This window comes from Loxodonta africana, chromosome 4 (genome assembly GCF_030014295.1).
Source record: "Loxodonta africana isolate mLoxAfr1 chromosome 4, mLoxAfr1.hap2, whole genome shotgun sequence".
Taxonomy (NCBI): domain Eukaryota; kingdom Metazoa; phylum Chordata; class Mammalia; order Proboscidea; family Elephantidae; genus Loxodonta; species Loxodonta africana.
Window position 1 is genome coordinate 120,190,523 of NC_087345.1, and position 18,176 is coordinate 120,208,698.

The window sequence follows — 18,176 nt, forward strand, 5'->3', positions numbered from 1 at the left end:
CTGATATCTTCAGAAGACAAGGGGACTCAAATATCTGCTCTAAAGATCTGCCATTTCTCTTCTTGAATGGAGTCTAGATCAACAGTCACCATGGCCTTAATTCTGAGGCACTGGGGCAGAATGAAGTCAGATCACTTGATGAAGGAGTAGGTGAGGAAGTTATCAAGAAACAGAGAGTAAGGCTGGACTCTAGGACTCAATATTGCCCTCCCACTCAACCCTCCCTCCAGACACCTGGGACCACGACAGGGTAGCTCACTGTTCATCTCTCTTACACTTAGTGATTTTAAGTAAGATGTCATTAGAAAAAGGATTACATTGCTAAACATAATATTTCAAAACATTTCTTCGGGCATATTTCTAAGGGCCTTTTCAATTTAAATATGTATGGGTTCACATGACTAGAAAAATCAACCCAAAATCTGTGGTTTCAGGAGAGCAGATGGGCTTGTTTATACGTGCTGGGCCCCAGATTCTTCAAGCAATAAAATAAGGGTTTGAATAATTATTTTGGCTTTAGAACTTTATGTATCTGTGGCATTGCTTTCTGGAACCAGAGACTACAAATGACTCCAGAACTGGGCAACAAGCAGGACCAGTGGATCTGATGTTATTAAACTCTTTGGGAGTCTGTCTTAAGTAGATTTCATGCCCCAGAGCAGGTTGCAGGTGAGGCTGAGGCAGAAAGAAGCCCCTTGTAGTGTGTTAACCTTTTCACTATGTCTTCAGGGCGTCCAGTGTGGTGCCTAAGCACAAGAAGGGTTGCACATGATGTAGTAAAATGTGGAGAGACGTCAGAAGACCTACATTTTAGTTCTTGTTCTATTCCCAAGTAGTCTGGTGGTCTTTAGCAAGTCCTTTACCTTCCTTCATCTCACAGCTCTTCATCTATAAATGAGATATTTGGACTAGGGGAGCTCTGAGTGTCTGTCTTAGAAAGGATTTGTTTTTAATAAGGAAGTTTCACCCACAAACTTTTTTACTATTAGATTTTGAAGATACATCTGAAACAATAATTCAATTGTCTAAGAAATAAAATTATTTCGAGATTAAGATTTGTTTTAGGCTTCTTTTGAGGTTCTGCAAAAGATTCTAATTTTCTACCTTTAATTCACCTGGAGAGCTTTGAAAATACAGAAGCCCAGGTCTTTGTACAGATAAAATAAATTAGAATCTTTGGAGAAACTCATGCTTTGAGTATATATTAAAATCTTCCCAGGAGATTCTATTGTTCAAACAAGGCGGAGAATATCTGCATTGAAGGAGCTTACCACAATTTAGAAATGCTAAGTAGCTACGAGACTATTTGTTTGAATTTAAGTACGGAAGAAAGTGCATAGAAATTGTTGAAGCGAGGCTAACACTTTCTTGCTGCAGTGTGGAAGCACTGTGAATACAGATGCTGTGAAAATCTCACCCCCAAAAGAGAGAATTACAAAACTTCCGTGGGAAAAATTCTACCTTGGATGTGAGATGTATTTTTTATAGGATGAAGGTGAGTTTGTGTGCCTGAAAATGTAGAAGTTTATTTTTATGTGTAGACATTCTTTATACAGCCATAACTGGCATATCTGAGTTTAATCACTGTTGGCTCTCTCTCTCTCATTTGTGGAAACCACAGAGATAGGAGGCCTTTAAATCTGCATATGTTCAGGTTTTGTGTATGTTGGAAAAAATTGGCATGTGTTCATTACAACTCCACATAGCTAGGTAGGAGCAATTCAAACTGTAATAAATGGTAGGCTCAATACCAAATGTTTATGGGCAGGGGCCATTCTACAGAAGAAAATAAAATTATGTTGCTTATTTGGTGTGATCTGGAAATATCTGCATCAAATACATTTGGATAGAATCTTTGTAACTTGAAGCAATGAGCACAATGGGATCATCGCATCTCCCCAACTGCCCCACATGATAGATTTCTAATGTGTTAATAAGATCTGGGATGAGCCCTGGTGGTGCAGTGGTTAAAGCGCTTGGCTGCTAACCAAAAGGTCGGCAGTTCAAATCCACTAACCACTGTTCAGGAGAAAGATGTGGCAGTCTGCTTCCATAAAGATTACAGCCTTGGGAATCCTTTGGGGCAATTCTACTCTGTCCTATAGGGTTGTTATCAGTCAGAATCAACCAGACGGCAGCAGGGATAAGATCTGGATTTCTTTAAACTATTTAGCCCCAAGAGAGAAGCAGATTTTCTGATTTTCATGAGAAACAATGTTTTGGACATGTATTTATAAATGCTTATTCCAGTGCTCTTTGAAGTAAGTGGTGTTTTCTGATATCTCATCTGCCACAGTTTTGAGACATTCCCTTAGTAAAATACCAGTTAGTATCAGTCCCAGATTGCGTCACTCCCAGATGGCCACGTTCTGTAATCAATAACCTATCACATTTTTACCAATGGTGATACATGACAAATCAACCTGAAGGCAGTGTCTTACTATCCTATCCACCTAGAAGAAAGCCTTGAAGATTAGTCTGAAAGTAAAAAAATATTTGTAGCTTCTTATACGCTTAAGGTTTATGGGTTGCCTCTTATGGGCAAAGTAATGTGTTACATGATGGGAGGGAATGAAATTGATTGATTTTTCTTTTTTCAGTGAATAGGTAGAAATATTATTCCACGAACCTGCTAGATCTCACAAATACTCTAGTCTGAAACTTTTAAGAAACTCATGAGAAAGAACAACTGTATAGTTGTTCCCAGCCAGAAAGTAAGGGAAGTTCTTAGACCAGAAATCAAATTTTTGGAATGTCTGCTAACAGCAGTAGGTATTCTTTTTAGGGCTACACTTTTTCTTATAGACTTTTGAAATTTTATTTCATTCTAAATCTCCTATAGGGATTGTTTTTTTCCCCCCCAATTCAATTTAGTGAACAGATCTCTACTGATTGCTTATTTATGTGAGGCACTATGTTAGATGATAGACATTACAAAGGTAAATGCATTTCTTGTCCTCAAGGAACATGTACATGGAAATGGGAGAAGGCACGAAAACAAATAACAGAGCAAAACACACAAACACACCCCACCTAAGAATTAATCTAACAAAGAAGATTTTAAAGATTATCACAGTTGCTTTGATGATAATTTATGTATATTGACTAAGTGTGAGAATTAAAAACTGATGAGGAATTTTTTTCTAAGATTTTTATATCACCAAATCTTTTAAAAACAGCAGGGGCAGAAGCATACTTTACATCAATCTTAAAATATAGCTTCTTTATTTTTTTTTCTGAAGACCCTGCAATTTACAATTTGATTCTAAAGCAAGTCTTGTCATGTAAAAAACAACTGAGCTGGTTTATTTAAACTATTTTTCCTTTAGAAGAATACAAAATTATATAACTGAATTTATAAAATATTCTAAATATTAATAATTCTAAAGCCTTATGGTTAAATCATCACTACATTTTGCAGTGGACAGTGACTGAATGGTCGAATTCACAGTCAGCTTACTTTTCTTAACGATAACATCTTAATTTTACCAATATACCAGTAAACCATTGGCTTTGCACAATTTTGCCTCAGCCAAAATTTATGACTTACATTGTTTCTAAATGACAGCATTGATCCAAATAGTTTTGAATTACTAATTGTAGAAAAATTGGCTGGTCGGCGAAGGAAAGGAAGTTAAGATTGGTCATGCCAATACCATTTCATTTTAAATGACCCTGCTGACAAGTTGAGCATCAAGCTGGTTTCTAAGGCCATTTCTACATTCTGCTTTTCATTTCTGCTTTTAATAGTTATGATTTATATTATGCTACCTCAATTTTAGAATAAAATGCTTTCTTGATTTCTTCATTATGTCATATTCTATACTCAGTTCCAAGGAGGGTTCCCCCCCAGATGAGAGCTTTATTAATCAAAAGTGATATACTTACTCTTTTGGAAACAATGGAAGGCAAGTCCAGGCCAATAAATCTGTATTGTTTGTTGCACAGTCAATCCCAAACAATCTTATAGTGAGCATAGATTCCCTTGGAAGTGACTTTATTTCAAGAGGAAAATGGATCCTGAAAGTGAAAGAAAGAAGCAACATTATGACCCCTGATGGTGCCAGGTATCAGGAATATGAACAGAATTCACTGGCTTTGTAATTCTCAGTTGAACTTTGATGTCAATTTGTTTAAGCAATGGATGAGAATTAGAAGACCAATGATACTCAAAGCCAATTGGAAGGTTCTGACTGAGGTTAGCTGAAGCCTCAGATAATATTGAAGGTCTTCTCAGACTAGGAGGTAGCTGACTAATCTGGATTGAAAAAAGGAAGAAGAAGAAGAAAAAAAAAACATGGAAAAAAACATAGAACAAAATTTTAACTCACAAAAAAAAGACTAGACTTACTGGTCTGACAGAGACTGGAGAAACCTCAAGAGTATGGCCCCTGGACACCCTTTTAGCTCAGTAACAAAGTCACTCCTGAGGTTCACACTTCATCCAAAGTTTAGATAGGCCCATAAAACAAAATGAGACTAAACGGGCATGCTAGCCCAGGGGAAAGGACTAGAAGACATAAGGGGACAGAAAAGCTGGTAATAGGGAACCCAAAGTCAAGAAGGGAGAGTGTTGACACGTTGTAGGGTTGGTAACCAATGTCACAAAACAGTATGTGTACTGTTTATTGAGAAGATAGTTTGTTCGGTAAACCTTCATTTAAAGTAAATATATAGGGAGAAATGTCTATAAAAACAATAAAATAAAATAAAAAATAAATAAAAAACCCAAACTCGCTGCCATGGAGTCAATTCTGACTCACAATGACCCTATAGGACAGAGTAGGACTGCCCCACAGGGTTTCTTTCCAAGGAGCAGCTGGTGGATTTGAACTGCCGGCATTTTGGTTAGCAGCCAAACGCTTAACCACTGCGCCACCAGGGCTCCTCTAATCCAGATACTAGGAAGCAATCCTTACTCATGGTTTCAAATAACACATTAATGACTTTTTTTTTTTTTTTTTTTTGGAAACGCTGGTGGCATAGTGATTAAGTGCTACAGCTGGTAACCAAAAGGTCCGCAGTTCAAATCCACCAGGCGCTCCTTGGAAACTCTGGGGCCTGTGCTACTCTGTCCTATAGGATCTCTATGAGTCGGAATTGACTGGATGGCAGCGGGTTTGGTTTTTGGTATAGCAGCCTCAGGGATAAAGGAGAATTAATTCATATTTAGAGGGTCAGGGAAAAAGAGGAAGACCTTTAACGAGATGGACTGATACAGTGGCTGCAACAATGGGCTCAAGCATAACAACAATCATGAGGATGGTGTAGGACCCGGTAGTGTTCCCTTCTGTTGTACATAGGGTCGCTATGAGTTGGAACCAACTCACCAGCACCTAACAAGCACAATTCATACCAATAATGATAATTATTTTGAGAAAGTGAGCATCTCGCTTCTCAGCATGGTGTTCTCTGAGATTACGAGGTCTGGGTCAAGGACGTAATATTCTGGCTAAAAAGAGGAAAGACATAAGAGCTATTTTAAAGGTGAAATGGGTACCTCGTACTTGACTGACAGTATATTATTGGCATAAGACAATGAAGAACTAAAGATGAATTCTAGTTTCTAGATTGTGATATGGTACATGTCTTCAACTAACAGGAGTACAGAAAAAAGACGAAATTGGGGAGGTATAATGTGTGCAATTTGGGGTATAATGTCAATGAATTAATAACAACTATCAGATGTCAATAAGGAGACCTTGGCAGCACTTGGCTGCTAAAAGGTCAGTGGTTCAAACCTACCAGTGGCTCCATGGAAGAAAAGACCTGGTGATCTGCTCCAATAAAGATTATAGCCTAGGAAATCCTGTAGGACAGTTCCACTGTGTCCATAAGGTCACTATGAGTCAGAATCGACTCCACAGCACACAATAAGAACAAAAATAACAAATAAGATGTCAATATGTATATAAGCTGTGTATGAAGAAGATAAAAGAGTTTTAGATTTGGATCTATCTGCATTCAAATAGCGTCTCTGTTACTAATGAGGTGTTTCACCTCAAGGAATGCATTTACCTTTCTAAGCCTCAATTTTCGTTATCCATAAAATGGAACTAATATTACATAACCCACTACCTGGCAAATAGCAGGCTCCGTATCAGTATTATATCCATTCATTCAATCAGTCCTGTAATAATTTATATTAGCCATTGTGCATTTAAGACCTAGGTTTGTAAACACACTCTGTTGCAGATATATGAGGTATGATTCAAGTAAGAGTAGGAGAGGAAAATGAATGAAAGACAAAAGTGAGGAAAACCTTTTATTTCTCAAGATTGGAAGAAGTCAGATCATTTAAAAATTAAATTGCTACATGTTTAGGCATCTAAAACTAAAAACCTTTTCTTTCTTTTCAGTTCACATTTTTTCACACTCATAATATTCAGTCAATACAATGTGGACATACTTCTCAACTTAAAGGAAGCTCTGAAACCCAGCATAAAATGTTGATGATCTTGTGAAATGCAGAGCAATTTCTTGAATGTTCTCTCTTTTGCCTATAATTAACTTTCTATTCAGTTTTCACATTTCTGTGCTAGAATGGAAGCTGTTATTTCACTCTATTCTTCAATCTAAAATGTTCTTTTTTGCATTGAGTCTAGTTTCTTCATGTATAACTTCACTTGTTAGTGAGCTTTTCATTTCAAGAATGATAAAAATCAGGTAAGTTATGGTGGATAGTTACTGTCAATCTCCATTCTGTCATTTTCATTATTAAAGATAATTTTTAGGGTAAGAATGCACGTTTCTAAATAGTTATTTACTCATTTTTGAATAAATATGGGCTTTTAAAGCCAGCATAATCTCATATTCACTGGGAATATTTTTCTTTAACTTCTGCATCACTACTCAAAAATCAAAAGAATGAATTTTCATACAAAAAAGGAAGAAAAATACTTTAAGAGAATTCAATAAGTGGAGTCCGATTGCTTCTTTTATCTACACAGGTGCCAAAAATTTCAAGTTTTAGCCATATGTTTGCCTTACTTTGCTATTTAAAAATGAGAAAATATTTATTTTTTTCTTCTATGAGAGAGTTTCTCTAATATCAGAGTAAATTTTTGGTAATGAAAACGGAAGATTTAAAAGTCACATTTTTAAAAAGCTTTCCTATTAACACTGATATAAAACAAAAGAATTAGACTAAACATTAGACCGTTGTGAAAAAATTGACTTTTGTCTGAATGGAACAGAGAACCACTTCAGGATTTTAAAACAGAGCAAGGTCAGGGCCTGACTTCCATTTTAAAAGAGGACACTTTAGTTGCTGTGTGAAAAAGGCTACTGAATGTGTAGAAGTAGGGCGACCATTATAATGCTATTAAGGTAATGCAGACGAGAGATGATGGTAGAATAGACCAGTGAAGGTGATGAGAAGTGGTACAGTTTGGGTATATTTTGATGATAGAACCAATAGGATTTCCTCGACATAGGTTCTGAGACAGAGATTCAGCATCTTGGTCTCAACAGCTGGAACTGAAACCATTCATTCAGAAGGGCCCTCTGTGAATGGAGCAAGACTGAAGTATAAAACCAGAAGTTCAGTTTAGGCATGTTAAGTATGGAGTTTGCAACTGATGCCTGGGTTGGTGATACAAATTTGGAAGTTGTTTTCATATACCTTGCATTTAAAGCTTTGTGACTTTAAGAGAAAGCAAGGAAGTAAAGATAGATGCAAAAGAGAAGAGTGTCAAGGACTAAGATCACCAGTCTAGAAAAAGAGATGAAGAAGGAGTGGCCAGTGATGTGGGAGGAAAGATAAAAGAGTGTGGAAGCCAAGTGGAGAGTGTATTTCAAGATGGATAGCAAGATCAAGACTGTCAAATATTCCTGATAGGTCAAGTATGATGAGGATTGAGAAGCAAACATTGAATTTAGCAATGTGGGGTCAATGGAGACTCTGATGGGCAATTTCAGACTTGCCATGGAAGTCTGATTAGTGTATGTTTTAGAGCAGTGGAAGGAATTTAAAAAAGAGAATTTAGACAACTATTGGGAGGGTTTTTCCACAAAGCAAAGGAAATAAATAGGATGGTAGTTGTCAGTAGAATGAGGTAGGGCTGTTTTTGTGTTTAACTTCAGATGTGAGAACTAGAAACATATTTAATTATCCCCATTTTACTCAAGGAGGAACTGAGATTCGTGGAATATAAATACTCTCCCCAAGATTTTGTATGTTGTAAGAAACAGTAGAGAAGTAACAGTAACAGCTTAAGTTTGGGAGTTATACAGAGTTGGTCTGAACGCTGATTTTGCCATTTACTGGTCATGTGACCTGGGGCAAGTTAATTAAGATTTATAAACATCAATTTTCTGATTCATAAAATTGTTATGACAATACCTGATCCATAGTTTTGTTTTGAATTTAAGATGACATATTTTGAGGGTGTACTACAGTACTTGAAATATAAAAAGTGGTCAAAGTCTTTGTCAATTATTATTAAACAATATAATCTCTGTTCTTAAATTCACAGTTTAGTAATAAAAAATACAATAAATTATTGTATAATGGGTACATGTTAATGAAAATACGTAAATAATGCTACAGGCACCTAGCAAAATGGTATTTTTTTAAAAACTGAAATAAAATGAGAAATAATTTTAGGTGGAAGTAACTAACTATTGGGAGAACCAAAGAAACTCACAGGAAAGATAAAATCTGAACAGTCTTGAAGGAAAAGAATAAAAATAAGACAATGCATTTATTCCAACAACACTAAAAATTTACAATTTATTCTGGAATTTTTTTCCTTTGACATCAACTTTAGAATTAATATATATCTTTTCTTGAATTGTTCCAAATGATGATAGATATGTATCAGTTGCAAATAAATTTGATTTTTGGAAAGGAACATTCTGGTTGTACTTTTTCCAAGACAGATTTATTCATTCTTTTGGCAGCCCATGGTATCTTCAGTATTCTTCTTCGCCACCATAATTCAAAGGCATCAACTCTTCTTCAGTCTTCTTTACTCATTGCCCAGCTTTCACATGCACAGGAGGTGATTGAAAACACCATGGCTTGGGTCAGGTGCACCTTAGTCTTCAAGGTGATATATCTTTGCTTTTCAACACTTTAAAGAGGTCTTTTGCAGCCAATTTGCCCAATGCAATGTGTCTTGATTTCCTGACTGTTGCTTCCATGGCTGTTGATTGTGGATTCAGGTAAAATGAAATTCTTGACAACTTCAATCTTTTCCCTGTTTATCATGATGTTGCTTTTTGATCCAGTCGTGAGGATTTTTGTTTTATGTTGAGGTGTAATCCATACAGAAGGTTGTGGTCATTGATCTTCATCAGTAAGTGCTTCAAGTCCTTTCAGCAGGCAAGGTTGTGTCATCTGCATAACGCAGGTTGTTAATGAGTCTTCCTCCAATCCAGATGCTGAGTTCTTTGTCATACAGTCCAGCTTCTCATATTCTCAGCATACAGATTGAACAGGTATGGTGAAAGAATACAACACTGCTGCACACCTCCCCTGACTTTAAAACATGCAATATCCCCTTGTTCTGTTTGAATGACTGCCTCTTGATCTATGTACAGGTTTCTCATGAGCACAACTAAGTGTTCCAGAATTCCCATTCTTCACAATGTTATCCATAATTTGTTATGATACACACAGTCGAATGCCATTTCACAGTCAACAAATCACAGGTAAACGTCCTTCTGGTATTCTCTGCTTTCAGCCAGGATCCATCTGACATCAGCAACTATATCCCTGGTTCCACTTCTTCTTCTGAATCCAGCTTGACTTTCTGCAATTCCGTGTTGATATATTGCTGTAAGCATTTTTGAGTGATCTTCAGCAAAATTCTACTTGTGTGTGATATTAATGACGTTGTTCAATAAGTTCCGCATTCGCTGGGATCTCCTTTCTTGGGAACAGCCATAAATATAGATCTCTTCCAGTAGGTTGGCCAGGTAGCTCTCTTCCAAATTCCTTGGCATAGATGACTGAGTACTTCCAGTGCTGCATCTGTTTGTTGAAACATCTCAACTGGCATTCTGTCAACTCCTGGAGCCTTCAGTGCAGCTTGGACTTCTTCCTTCAGTACCAGTCCTGCTCATATGGTACCTCCTGAAATGGTTGAACATGAATCAATTCTTTTTGATACAGTGACTCTGTGTATTCCTTCCATCTTCTTTTGATGCTTCCTGAGTTGTTTAATATTTTCCCCCATAGAATCCTTCAATATTGCCACTGGAGGCCTGAATTTTTTCTTCAGTTCTTTCAGCTTGAGAAATGCAGAGTGTGTTCTTCCCTTTTGGTTTTCCATCTCCAGGTCTTTGCACATGTCATTATAATACCTTACTTTGTCTTCTTGAGCTGCCCTTTGAAATCTTCTGTTCAACTCTTTTACTTCTTCCTTTCACTTTAGCTATTCGACATTCAAGAGCAAGTTTCAGAGTCTCTTCTGATATTCATTTTGGTCTTTTTTCCCTGTCTTTTAAATGATCTCTTGCTTTCTTCACGTATGATGTCCTTGATTTCATTCCACAACTTGTCTGGTCTTTGGTCATTAGTCTTCAACGCATCAAATCTAGTCTTGAGATGGTCTCTAAATTCGGGTGGGATATACTCAAGGTCGTACTTTGGCTCTTGTTTGGCTTGTTCTAATTTTCTTCAGTTTCAACTTGAACTTTCATATGAGCAATTGATGATCTGTTCTGCAGTCGGCCCCTGGCCTTGTTCTGACCGATGATTTAAGCTTTTCCGTCATCTCTTCCCACAGATGTAATTGATTTGATTCCTGTGTATTACATCCGATGAGGTCCACGTGTATAGTCACCATTTATGTTGGTGAAAAAAGGTATTTGCAATGAAGAAGTTGTTGGTCTTGCAGAATTCTATCATGCGATCTCTGGCATCATTTCTGTCACCAAGGCCATATTTTCCAACTACCAAACCTTCTTCTTTGTTTCCAACTTTTGCATTCCAATCTCCAGTAATTATCAATGCATCCTGATTGCCAGTTTGATCAATTTCAGACTGTAGAAGTTGGTAAAAATCTTCAATTTCTTCATCTATGGCCTTAGTGGTTGGTGCATAAATTTGAATAACAGTCGTTATTAACTGCTCTTCCCTGTAGGCATATGGATATTATCCAATTACTGACAGTGCTGGACTTCAGGATAGGTCTTGTTCTTTTTGGCAATGGATGCAATACCATTCCCCTTCAAACTGTTATTTTCAGCATAGTTGACCATATGATTGTCTGATTCAAAATGGCCAATACCAGTGCATTTCAGCTCATTACTTCCTAGGGTATCAATGTTTATGCGTTCCATTTCATTTTCAATGACTCAAATTTTCCTAGATTCATAGTTTGTACATTCCATGTTCTGGCTATTAATGGATGTTTGCAGCTGTTTCATCTTATTTTGAGTCGTGCCACAACAGCAAACAAAGGTCCCAAAACTTGACTCCATTCAAATCCTTAAGGTCAACTCTACTTTGAGGAGGCAGCTCTTCCCCAGTCATCTTTTGAGTGACTTCCAACCTAAGGGGCTCATCTTCTGGCACTATATCTAACAACGTTCCACTGTTATTCATAAGGTTTTCATTGGCTAAATCTTTTCAGAAGTAGACTGCTAGGTCCTTCTTCCTAGTCTGTCTTAGTCTGGAAGCTCAGCTGAAATCTGCCCACCATGAGTGACCCTGCTGATATTTGAATACCAGTGGCATAGCTTCCAGCATCACAATAACACACAAGCCACCACAGTATGACAAACTGACAGACACGTGGGGGTGTGTAAGGGTAGGGGATTGTATAATTGAAGATCAATTCTTTGGTCAAAGGAATTAAGAACCACAACCAAAGAAAGGCTGTCACAGTCCCATAAGAAGGATGAACTGCTTTGGGATGAGAGGATCATGATGTTTGTGAGAATTGAAGGCCATGGGCCATGCCTCAGGATACAGTCTCTCCACTGAGGCGGTAACATTTAAAAGTGGGATAAGAGTGATCCTTTCTTATACATAGTCCTCAAACTCATCAAAATTTTGGCACATATTTATTGACAGGAAAGCATAATGCTGGGAGTCAAGTTACCTTAAGAGAAAGTCAGACATTCAGAAGGAGCTGACAGAGCGGGTAGGGAGTTTTCTTCTACTCAAGGTGGGAAGAATATTGGTTTTCCGAGGAGCAGGGGAGACCTCAAACAAAAGACTGAAAGCTGGTAATGTTACAGGGGCAGCAGGAGAAGCAGTAGTCGTTGTAAAAAGGCTATGGGTGGGACTATGAGCCCACTAAAATTCTGGGTGAAGAGAGGGCTAGAGTCCATATGAGGGTGTAGATGGTAAGGACAGTGTCAAGGAGGAACTTCTTGATGTAATAATTCTCTTCAAAAGGAGAAAGCAGGAACCAGTCAATCCAAATGAGGTAGAAGTTTCCATGATACATAGATGATTATTTTTTAAAATTGTGATTGTTTAAGAAAATTGTAGTGTGGCTTTTATGTGAAATTGGAGATTATATATGTATATGATTTGTATGTATGTATTAGGTCATTTCTTTCTTTTTTTTATCTGGGATCTTCTTCTACCCTTTACCCCATAGAGGGTATTCCTTGTATCCACAGTGTGTGAATGAGAACTTTTTTTCCAACTTCCGTCTTCTCTCAGTTCTGTAATGTGGGTTGGTTACTTGCCCAGGTTTTTAAATGGATTTTGATCCATTGAATTGAATATTCAGTTATCTATTAGCACTAGCATATTTACCACATCACTGAAACAAATCAACTGACAATATTTTTCAAAATCTTATCCCTTGCTAAGGAAAAAAAAATTACCTTTTCTAGATAAATGATCTACCCAGAATAATGATATACTTACGTTTCATTCCAGTTGACCAAGAAAAAAAATAATTTTTTGAATGGAATATTTCTGTAGTTTCTCACTTGACACAGCTTCTTTCCAGCATATGTAAGGCAACAGGAAAAAGAAAAAGCTTTGTAGCTAAAAAGAAATAACATTGATTCAACAAGCTGAACACTCTAAAAACCAGTTTTCTACATGGGTCGATTCTTTTCATGGTTAAAAGTCAGGTGATCAGTGATGTTTGCTTATAGGAAGTGTGCTTTAAAAATTACTTCAAAGATTTATGATATGAGTAAAATGATTTAGGATTAACTTTTTAGAATAAATCTATAATGTGAAACTCAGTAATGGAGCCAAAGTTTTAAATAGGATCTGTTCACTTTACAATTCTAATTTGAATAAAAGCATTAGGGGTCTAAATTTTTTTTTTTAAATTAATGAAGTTTAATAATAAGAGAAAATAACAATAGTTCTGATATTTCAGGGACATCCTGGCTAGTATTACCATGATTAAATATAAGCCATATTTGTAGATGTAACTGAAGGTGTTTCAAACACAGACATCTAAAAACCTCCCATGAAAACTATACAGTTTTGTAATATTATATTACTTACTGCTACGAGAATTTGTAAAGAAATTTAATAAGTAAATGGGGACATTTGTTTGAAATAAAATAGAAATTCTCTGTTGGTAACAAATTTTGCTACACAGTCTCCAAAGAAGAAAAAAAGGACATTTTTAACAAAATAAGCTTAACATTTTCAGATACCTTTGCTTTTTCAGTTTTTATAGCTTTTATTTCTTGATCTTCTAGAAGTTCCCTGGCCTGTCCATTTGATATGATAAACTGAACAAGAGAATTCAATACCTCAGTTGACAGTGTGAGGATGTAATATAATTTTGTGGTAAATGGAAGGGGCTTTAGAGTTAAGAAAGACCACATCTAGAATTCTACTTTCAGCCAGATTTACTAGTTTTAAAGCTGTGGGTAAGTTACTTAACCTCTCTATATGTTAGTCTTCTCATCTGTAAAATGGGTATGGTACCACTTTTTACAGATGCTAAGTAGTGCTGGTTGAGAATTAAATCAAATAATACATGAAAAGCAGTTAGCCCAGTGTGTTACTCATAGAACATACTCAATTAACAGATCTATTATGATGAGCACAGGAAGCAGGGTATGCAGATTTTGTTTATTGTTCTTCTTCCAGAATACTCTGATTTTTACTCTTCAGCAAAATGAAATATATGGCACAAGGTAAATGGCTATCTGCTTACCATCCAATTTTTCACCCTTTCTTCTTTCTAATATATGCATTTGAGACTACATATCTCCCTTAAGAATAGCTTTGTCTGTATTCTGTTTGTTTTATTGTATGCTTTTATGAACTTTAAAGTATAGTATTTTCTAGGTTCTAGTACAATCAGTTTTTAATTTGTGAATTATTTAAAAGTATATTTTAAAAAGTAGATGAGATTTATATTATATTATATAGATTATTAGAAATTTGCTTAGATTTATGGTTTAGTTTTTAGTCATTTCTTAATAAATGTTTCATGTATGCTTGAGAAGAATTTGTATTTTCAGATTATTTCCTGTAGGTACAAGCTCAGATCAAGCTTGTTAATTGCTCTGGTTCATTTTATATTCCTCCCAATTTGTCTGATTAATCTACTAATTCCCGAGGGAGAAATGTTGATATCACTCATGATTATAATGGTCGCATTGACCTCCTCTTCCATGTCTGTCAAGTTTTTTATTGTGTTACATCTTTCTGATGGACTGAATATTTTAATACCATGTAGTATCTCTGATTTAGAGCTGATATGTTAGTCTACCAACTTTTGGTTGGTATATGCAAGATTTATATTGAGAGATAGTGTGCCTATCTCCCACACATTCCAGAACGTGCTAATGTGATGAGTCAAGTTTGTGAAATGAGACTTTATAATGAAATGAATGGAAGACATGGACTGTACACTAGCACCTTTTGGTGGAAAAGATTATGGGAAAAGCAGCCTTTATATGGCATTCAAATCATCCCTACAAAATCATCCCCTGATGAGAAAGGATTTCAGGTTGCTTATGTACACATGGTTTTTATGTACACATGGAGCCCTGGTGGCACCAGTGGGTAAGTGTCTGGCTGCTAACCCAAGGCTGGCAGTTCAAATCCACCAGCTACTCCTTGGAGACCCTATGAGGCAGTTCTACTCTCTCCTATAGGGTCGCTGTGAGTTTGAAACGACTCAATGGCAATGGGTTTGGATTTTTTGGTATGTACTCATACTCTCTCTCATAATTAAAAATACTGTAAACATCAGTTTTATATAGGTACAATTTATCATGTAATATGCATTGGAATCGACTCAATGGCAATAGGTTAGGGTTTTTTTGGTATGTACTCACACACCCTCTCTTAATTAAAAATATTGTAAACATTAGTTTTATATAGGTACAATTTATCATGTAATATGTATTATGGTATACAGTATATATTTATACCTATTTATAATTTCATAGGGTTCTATTTATCAAACCATGGGTCCTGTACTTTACGGGTAATTTAAGGGATTCTTAAAAATAATGTAAACTGACCCTTTAATAGAACTTCCTCATAAGATATGATTTGTTATAATTTTATTATTACTGACAATAATTTTAACAAGCATCCAGTCAACAACTCTGCTACTGCTCCTCACTTCCACTGATGTTGGCCCCTCTCCCTCAGGTCCCTGGTTTAGTACCTCTATTATGATATCTTCTTTGACTCCCTTAGAATATCCTCTGGTCTATTCTACTTTACCATCATCATTTCTTCAGTGTCTAGCTCTGCTCACATTTTTTCCTCAGTAAAAACTATGACATGGACTAAGTACCCCTGCCCTCCAGCAACCATGCTGCAGCTTCACAAACCAAGTCTCCCTCTATTAAAGGGATTTTATTCACACCCACTCAACAAACTTTAATTGTGCATCTATTATATAGTAGGAAATATTTGAGGGACTAGATGTTCTACACTAAAATGTGAACAGTCATGTGGGCATTGATTTTGGGGAGAAATGATAATGATTTTTAAGATAATAAGCATTATGCAACATATACATAAAGAGGTGAATTTATCCTATCTTTGAAAGAGATAAAGATATTTTCTACATGCAAAGAGGATAGAATTAAAACAATAATTTATCTTCTATATCATGAGAGATTTAGGTTAAATATGAATGGGTTGCTATTCACTGCAATGAGGCATGGGAAGGATTTGTTTAACCAACTTATCCTAAGTAAGATACATTCTCATTTGCCTTTAATATTTTGTGTGGTCTCTTCCCTGACGGAAGAGTAACTGAATAGATGATAATTCAGTTTCCAGTTCTCTGGTTTGACTGTCGAAGCTTAACTATTTTTATTTTACAGTACCCAGTTAATGAATCGGAGCCCCAGTGGTGCAGTGGTTAACAGCTCTTCTGCTAACTAAAAAGTAGGCAGTTTGAATCCACCAGCCACTCCTTAGAAACCCTACGGGGTGGTTTTACTCTGTCCTGTAGGGTTGCTATCAGTTAGAATCAACTTAACAGCATTGATTTTTTTTTTTTAATTAATAAATTAATTTGTCATGACCACTAAGTCTGGTCCTAATGATCACAGACAGAAAATTCTCACTTTGTTGAAGTCCCCCTGCCCCCCCCCCCCGGTTTCTTGAATTTATGCCTTTGGAGATACCTCTGGCCTAGTTTCCTCCTTGATGTCTCTTCCTAACTGTGGTAGTCAGCTTCCAACATGACCCCCAATGATCCTGCCTCCCAATATTCAAACCCTTGTGTAGTTATTTCCCACAGTGTACAAATATGGCAGAGGTGATGGTGTGTCACTTCTGAGATTAGGTTATAAAAGTCTGCCTCCTGTTTTTGGAGCTCTCTTGCTCATACACTCACCCCTTCTGGAAGCAGCCAATTGTCATGCCTTGAGGATAATCACAGAAAACCCTGTGGTGAAGAATGGAGGCCCTCAGCCCAACAATCCATGAGGAACCCAGGCATGTTGTGCGCTAAGGAAATTAGCTTTACCCTAAGTAACGTAGTCTCTGTCTTTGGTTCCTGAGAAATAACAGTTAGATTAATTGGGGTGCCTTGGTCTGGTACTTCCAGGTCACACCTGAGGGTTTGTGCTGGCAAGTGGAGGCTGGCCACACCAAAAAAAGATTCAGCTGGAAGGCTGATGTCAACTAGCTGCAGGAGGCATGATTTAGCCTATCATGTGGACTGGCCAATAAAGGCCTGGAATACAAAGGCTCAGAAGCTTTCTGGTTGGCAAAGGGAAGGTGATGCACCCTCTTTAAAACATGGAAGCTTTACACTGGGAACCCTCCCAGACCTCACCCATACACCTCTTCCTTATGACAATTCTGATTTGCATCCTTTGCTATATTAAATCTATTATTATAAATATGGCACTCTCTGTGAGTTCTGTGAGTCATTCCAGTGGATTATTGAACCCAAAGGAGAAGGGGGAACCAGATGGAAGTGAGGGTGTCTTGTGGACTCCCAAACTTGTGGCTGCCATCTGCCTATTTGACAATCTCAAGGGCAGTATCATTTTAACCTGTGAGATCTGCCCTAGCTTCAGGTGGCTGGGTCAGAGAGAGACAGTGTACTGGGTGGCTGGTTGGTGTCAGAATGATTGAGAAGTGGGAAGGCAGGGACATTTTATGGATTGGATTCCTGCTGATTCTTATTCAAGTAGCTGTACATGAACCTGCCAACAATTATGTGAGCTTTGAAGTTGGCCTTCAGCCCTAGGGATCCCAGAAGTGACTGCCACCCTAGCCCACAGTTTGACTGCAACTCATGATAAATCCTAAACCAAACCCACCCAGCTAAGCTGACCCTCAGAATGTGAGATAACAAATGTTTGTTTGGTGAAGATACTAAGTTTGGGGAAAAGTGTTACATAACAATAGATAACTATACACTAGGGCTCTGGGAAAATCTGCTGTAAGGATACAGTCTGACACTAGGTAAGATACCTTACTAGAGTTTCTTCCTAGACAATTTGTGAGGTTGATTCATTTGTCTCCCGTCCTGGCTTTATAGTTTGTTCCCCTAATGAATGGCAGGGATAATTTTATTTCCTATACCAGAGCTGATTATAAAGACTTTTGCAAGAAAGCATTGTTTTATGTTTATGACCATATGTACACAGGTAGTCCCCAACTTATGACGGGGTTACAGTCCAACACCTTGGTCATAAGTTTGTTCTGACATAAGTCGAATGCCTGTTGTGTTTTTAGTTTTCATTATTATTGACTTTTATCATCAGTATCTTTATAAATCCAGCAGTATCTTGAACAG

General features: G+C 37.0%; 1 protein-coding gene across 2 annotated transcripts in view; it reads right to left on the reverse strand.

Annotated features, from left to right (window-relative positions):
- Positions 1-18,176, reverse strand: part of PIK3C2G (phosphatidylinositol-4-phosphate 3-kinase catalytic subunit type 2 gamma) — a 389,187-nt gene that overhangs the window by 275,227 nt on the left and 95,784 nt on the right. Inside the window, exons 11-12 of one of the 2 annotated variants that reach the window (XM_064284535.1) lie at positions 12,839-12,961; positions 3,889-4,020 (exon numbers count right to left, since the gene is read on the reverse strand). In XM_064284535.1, the coding sequence (XP_064140605.1) occupies positions 3,889-4,020; positions 12,839-12,961 (255 nt within the window). The remainder of the gene's footprint in view (positions 1-3,888; positions 4,021-12,838; positions 12,962-18,176) is intronic. The other variant, XM_064284537.1, reaches the window with a different exon arrangement.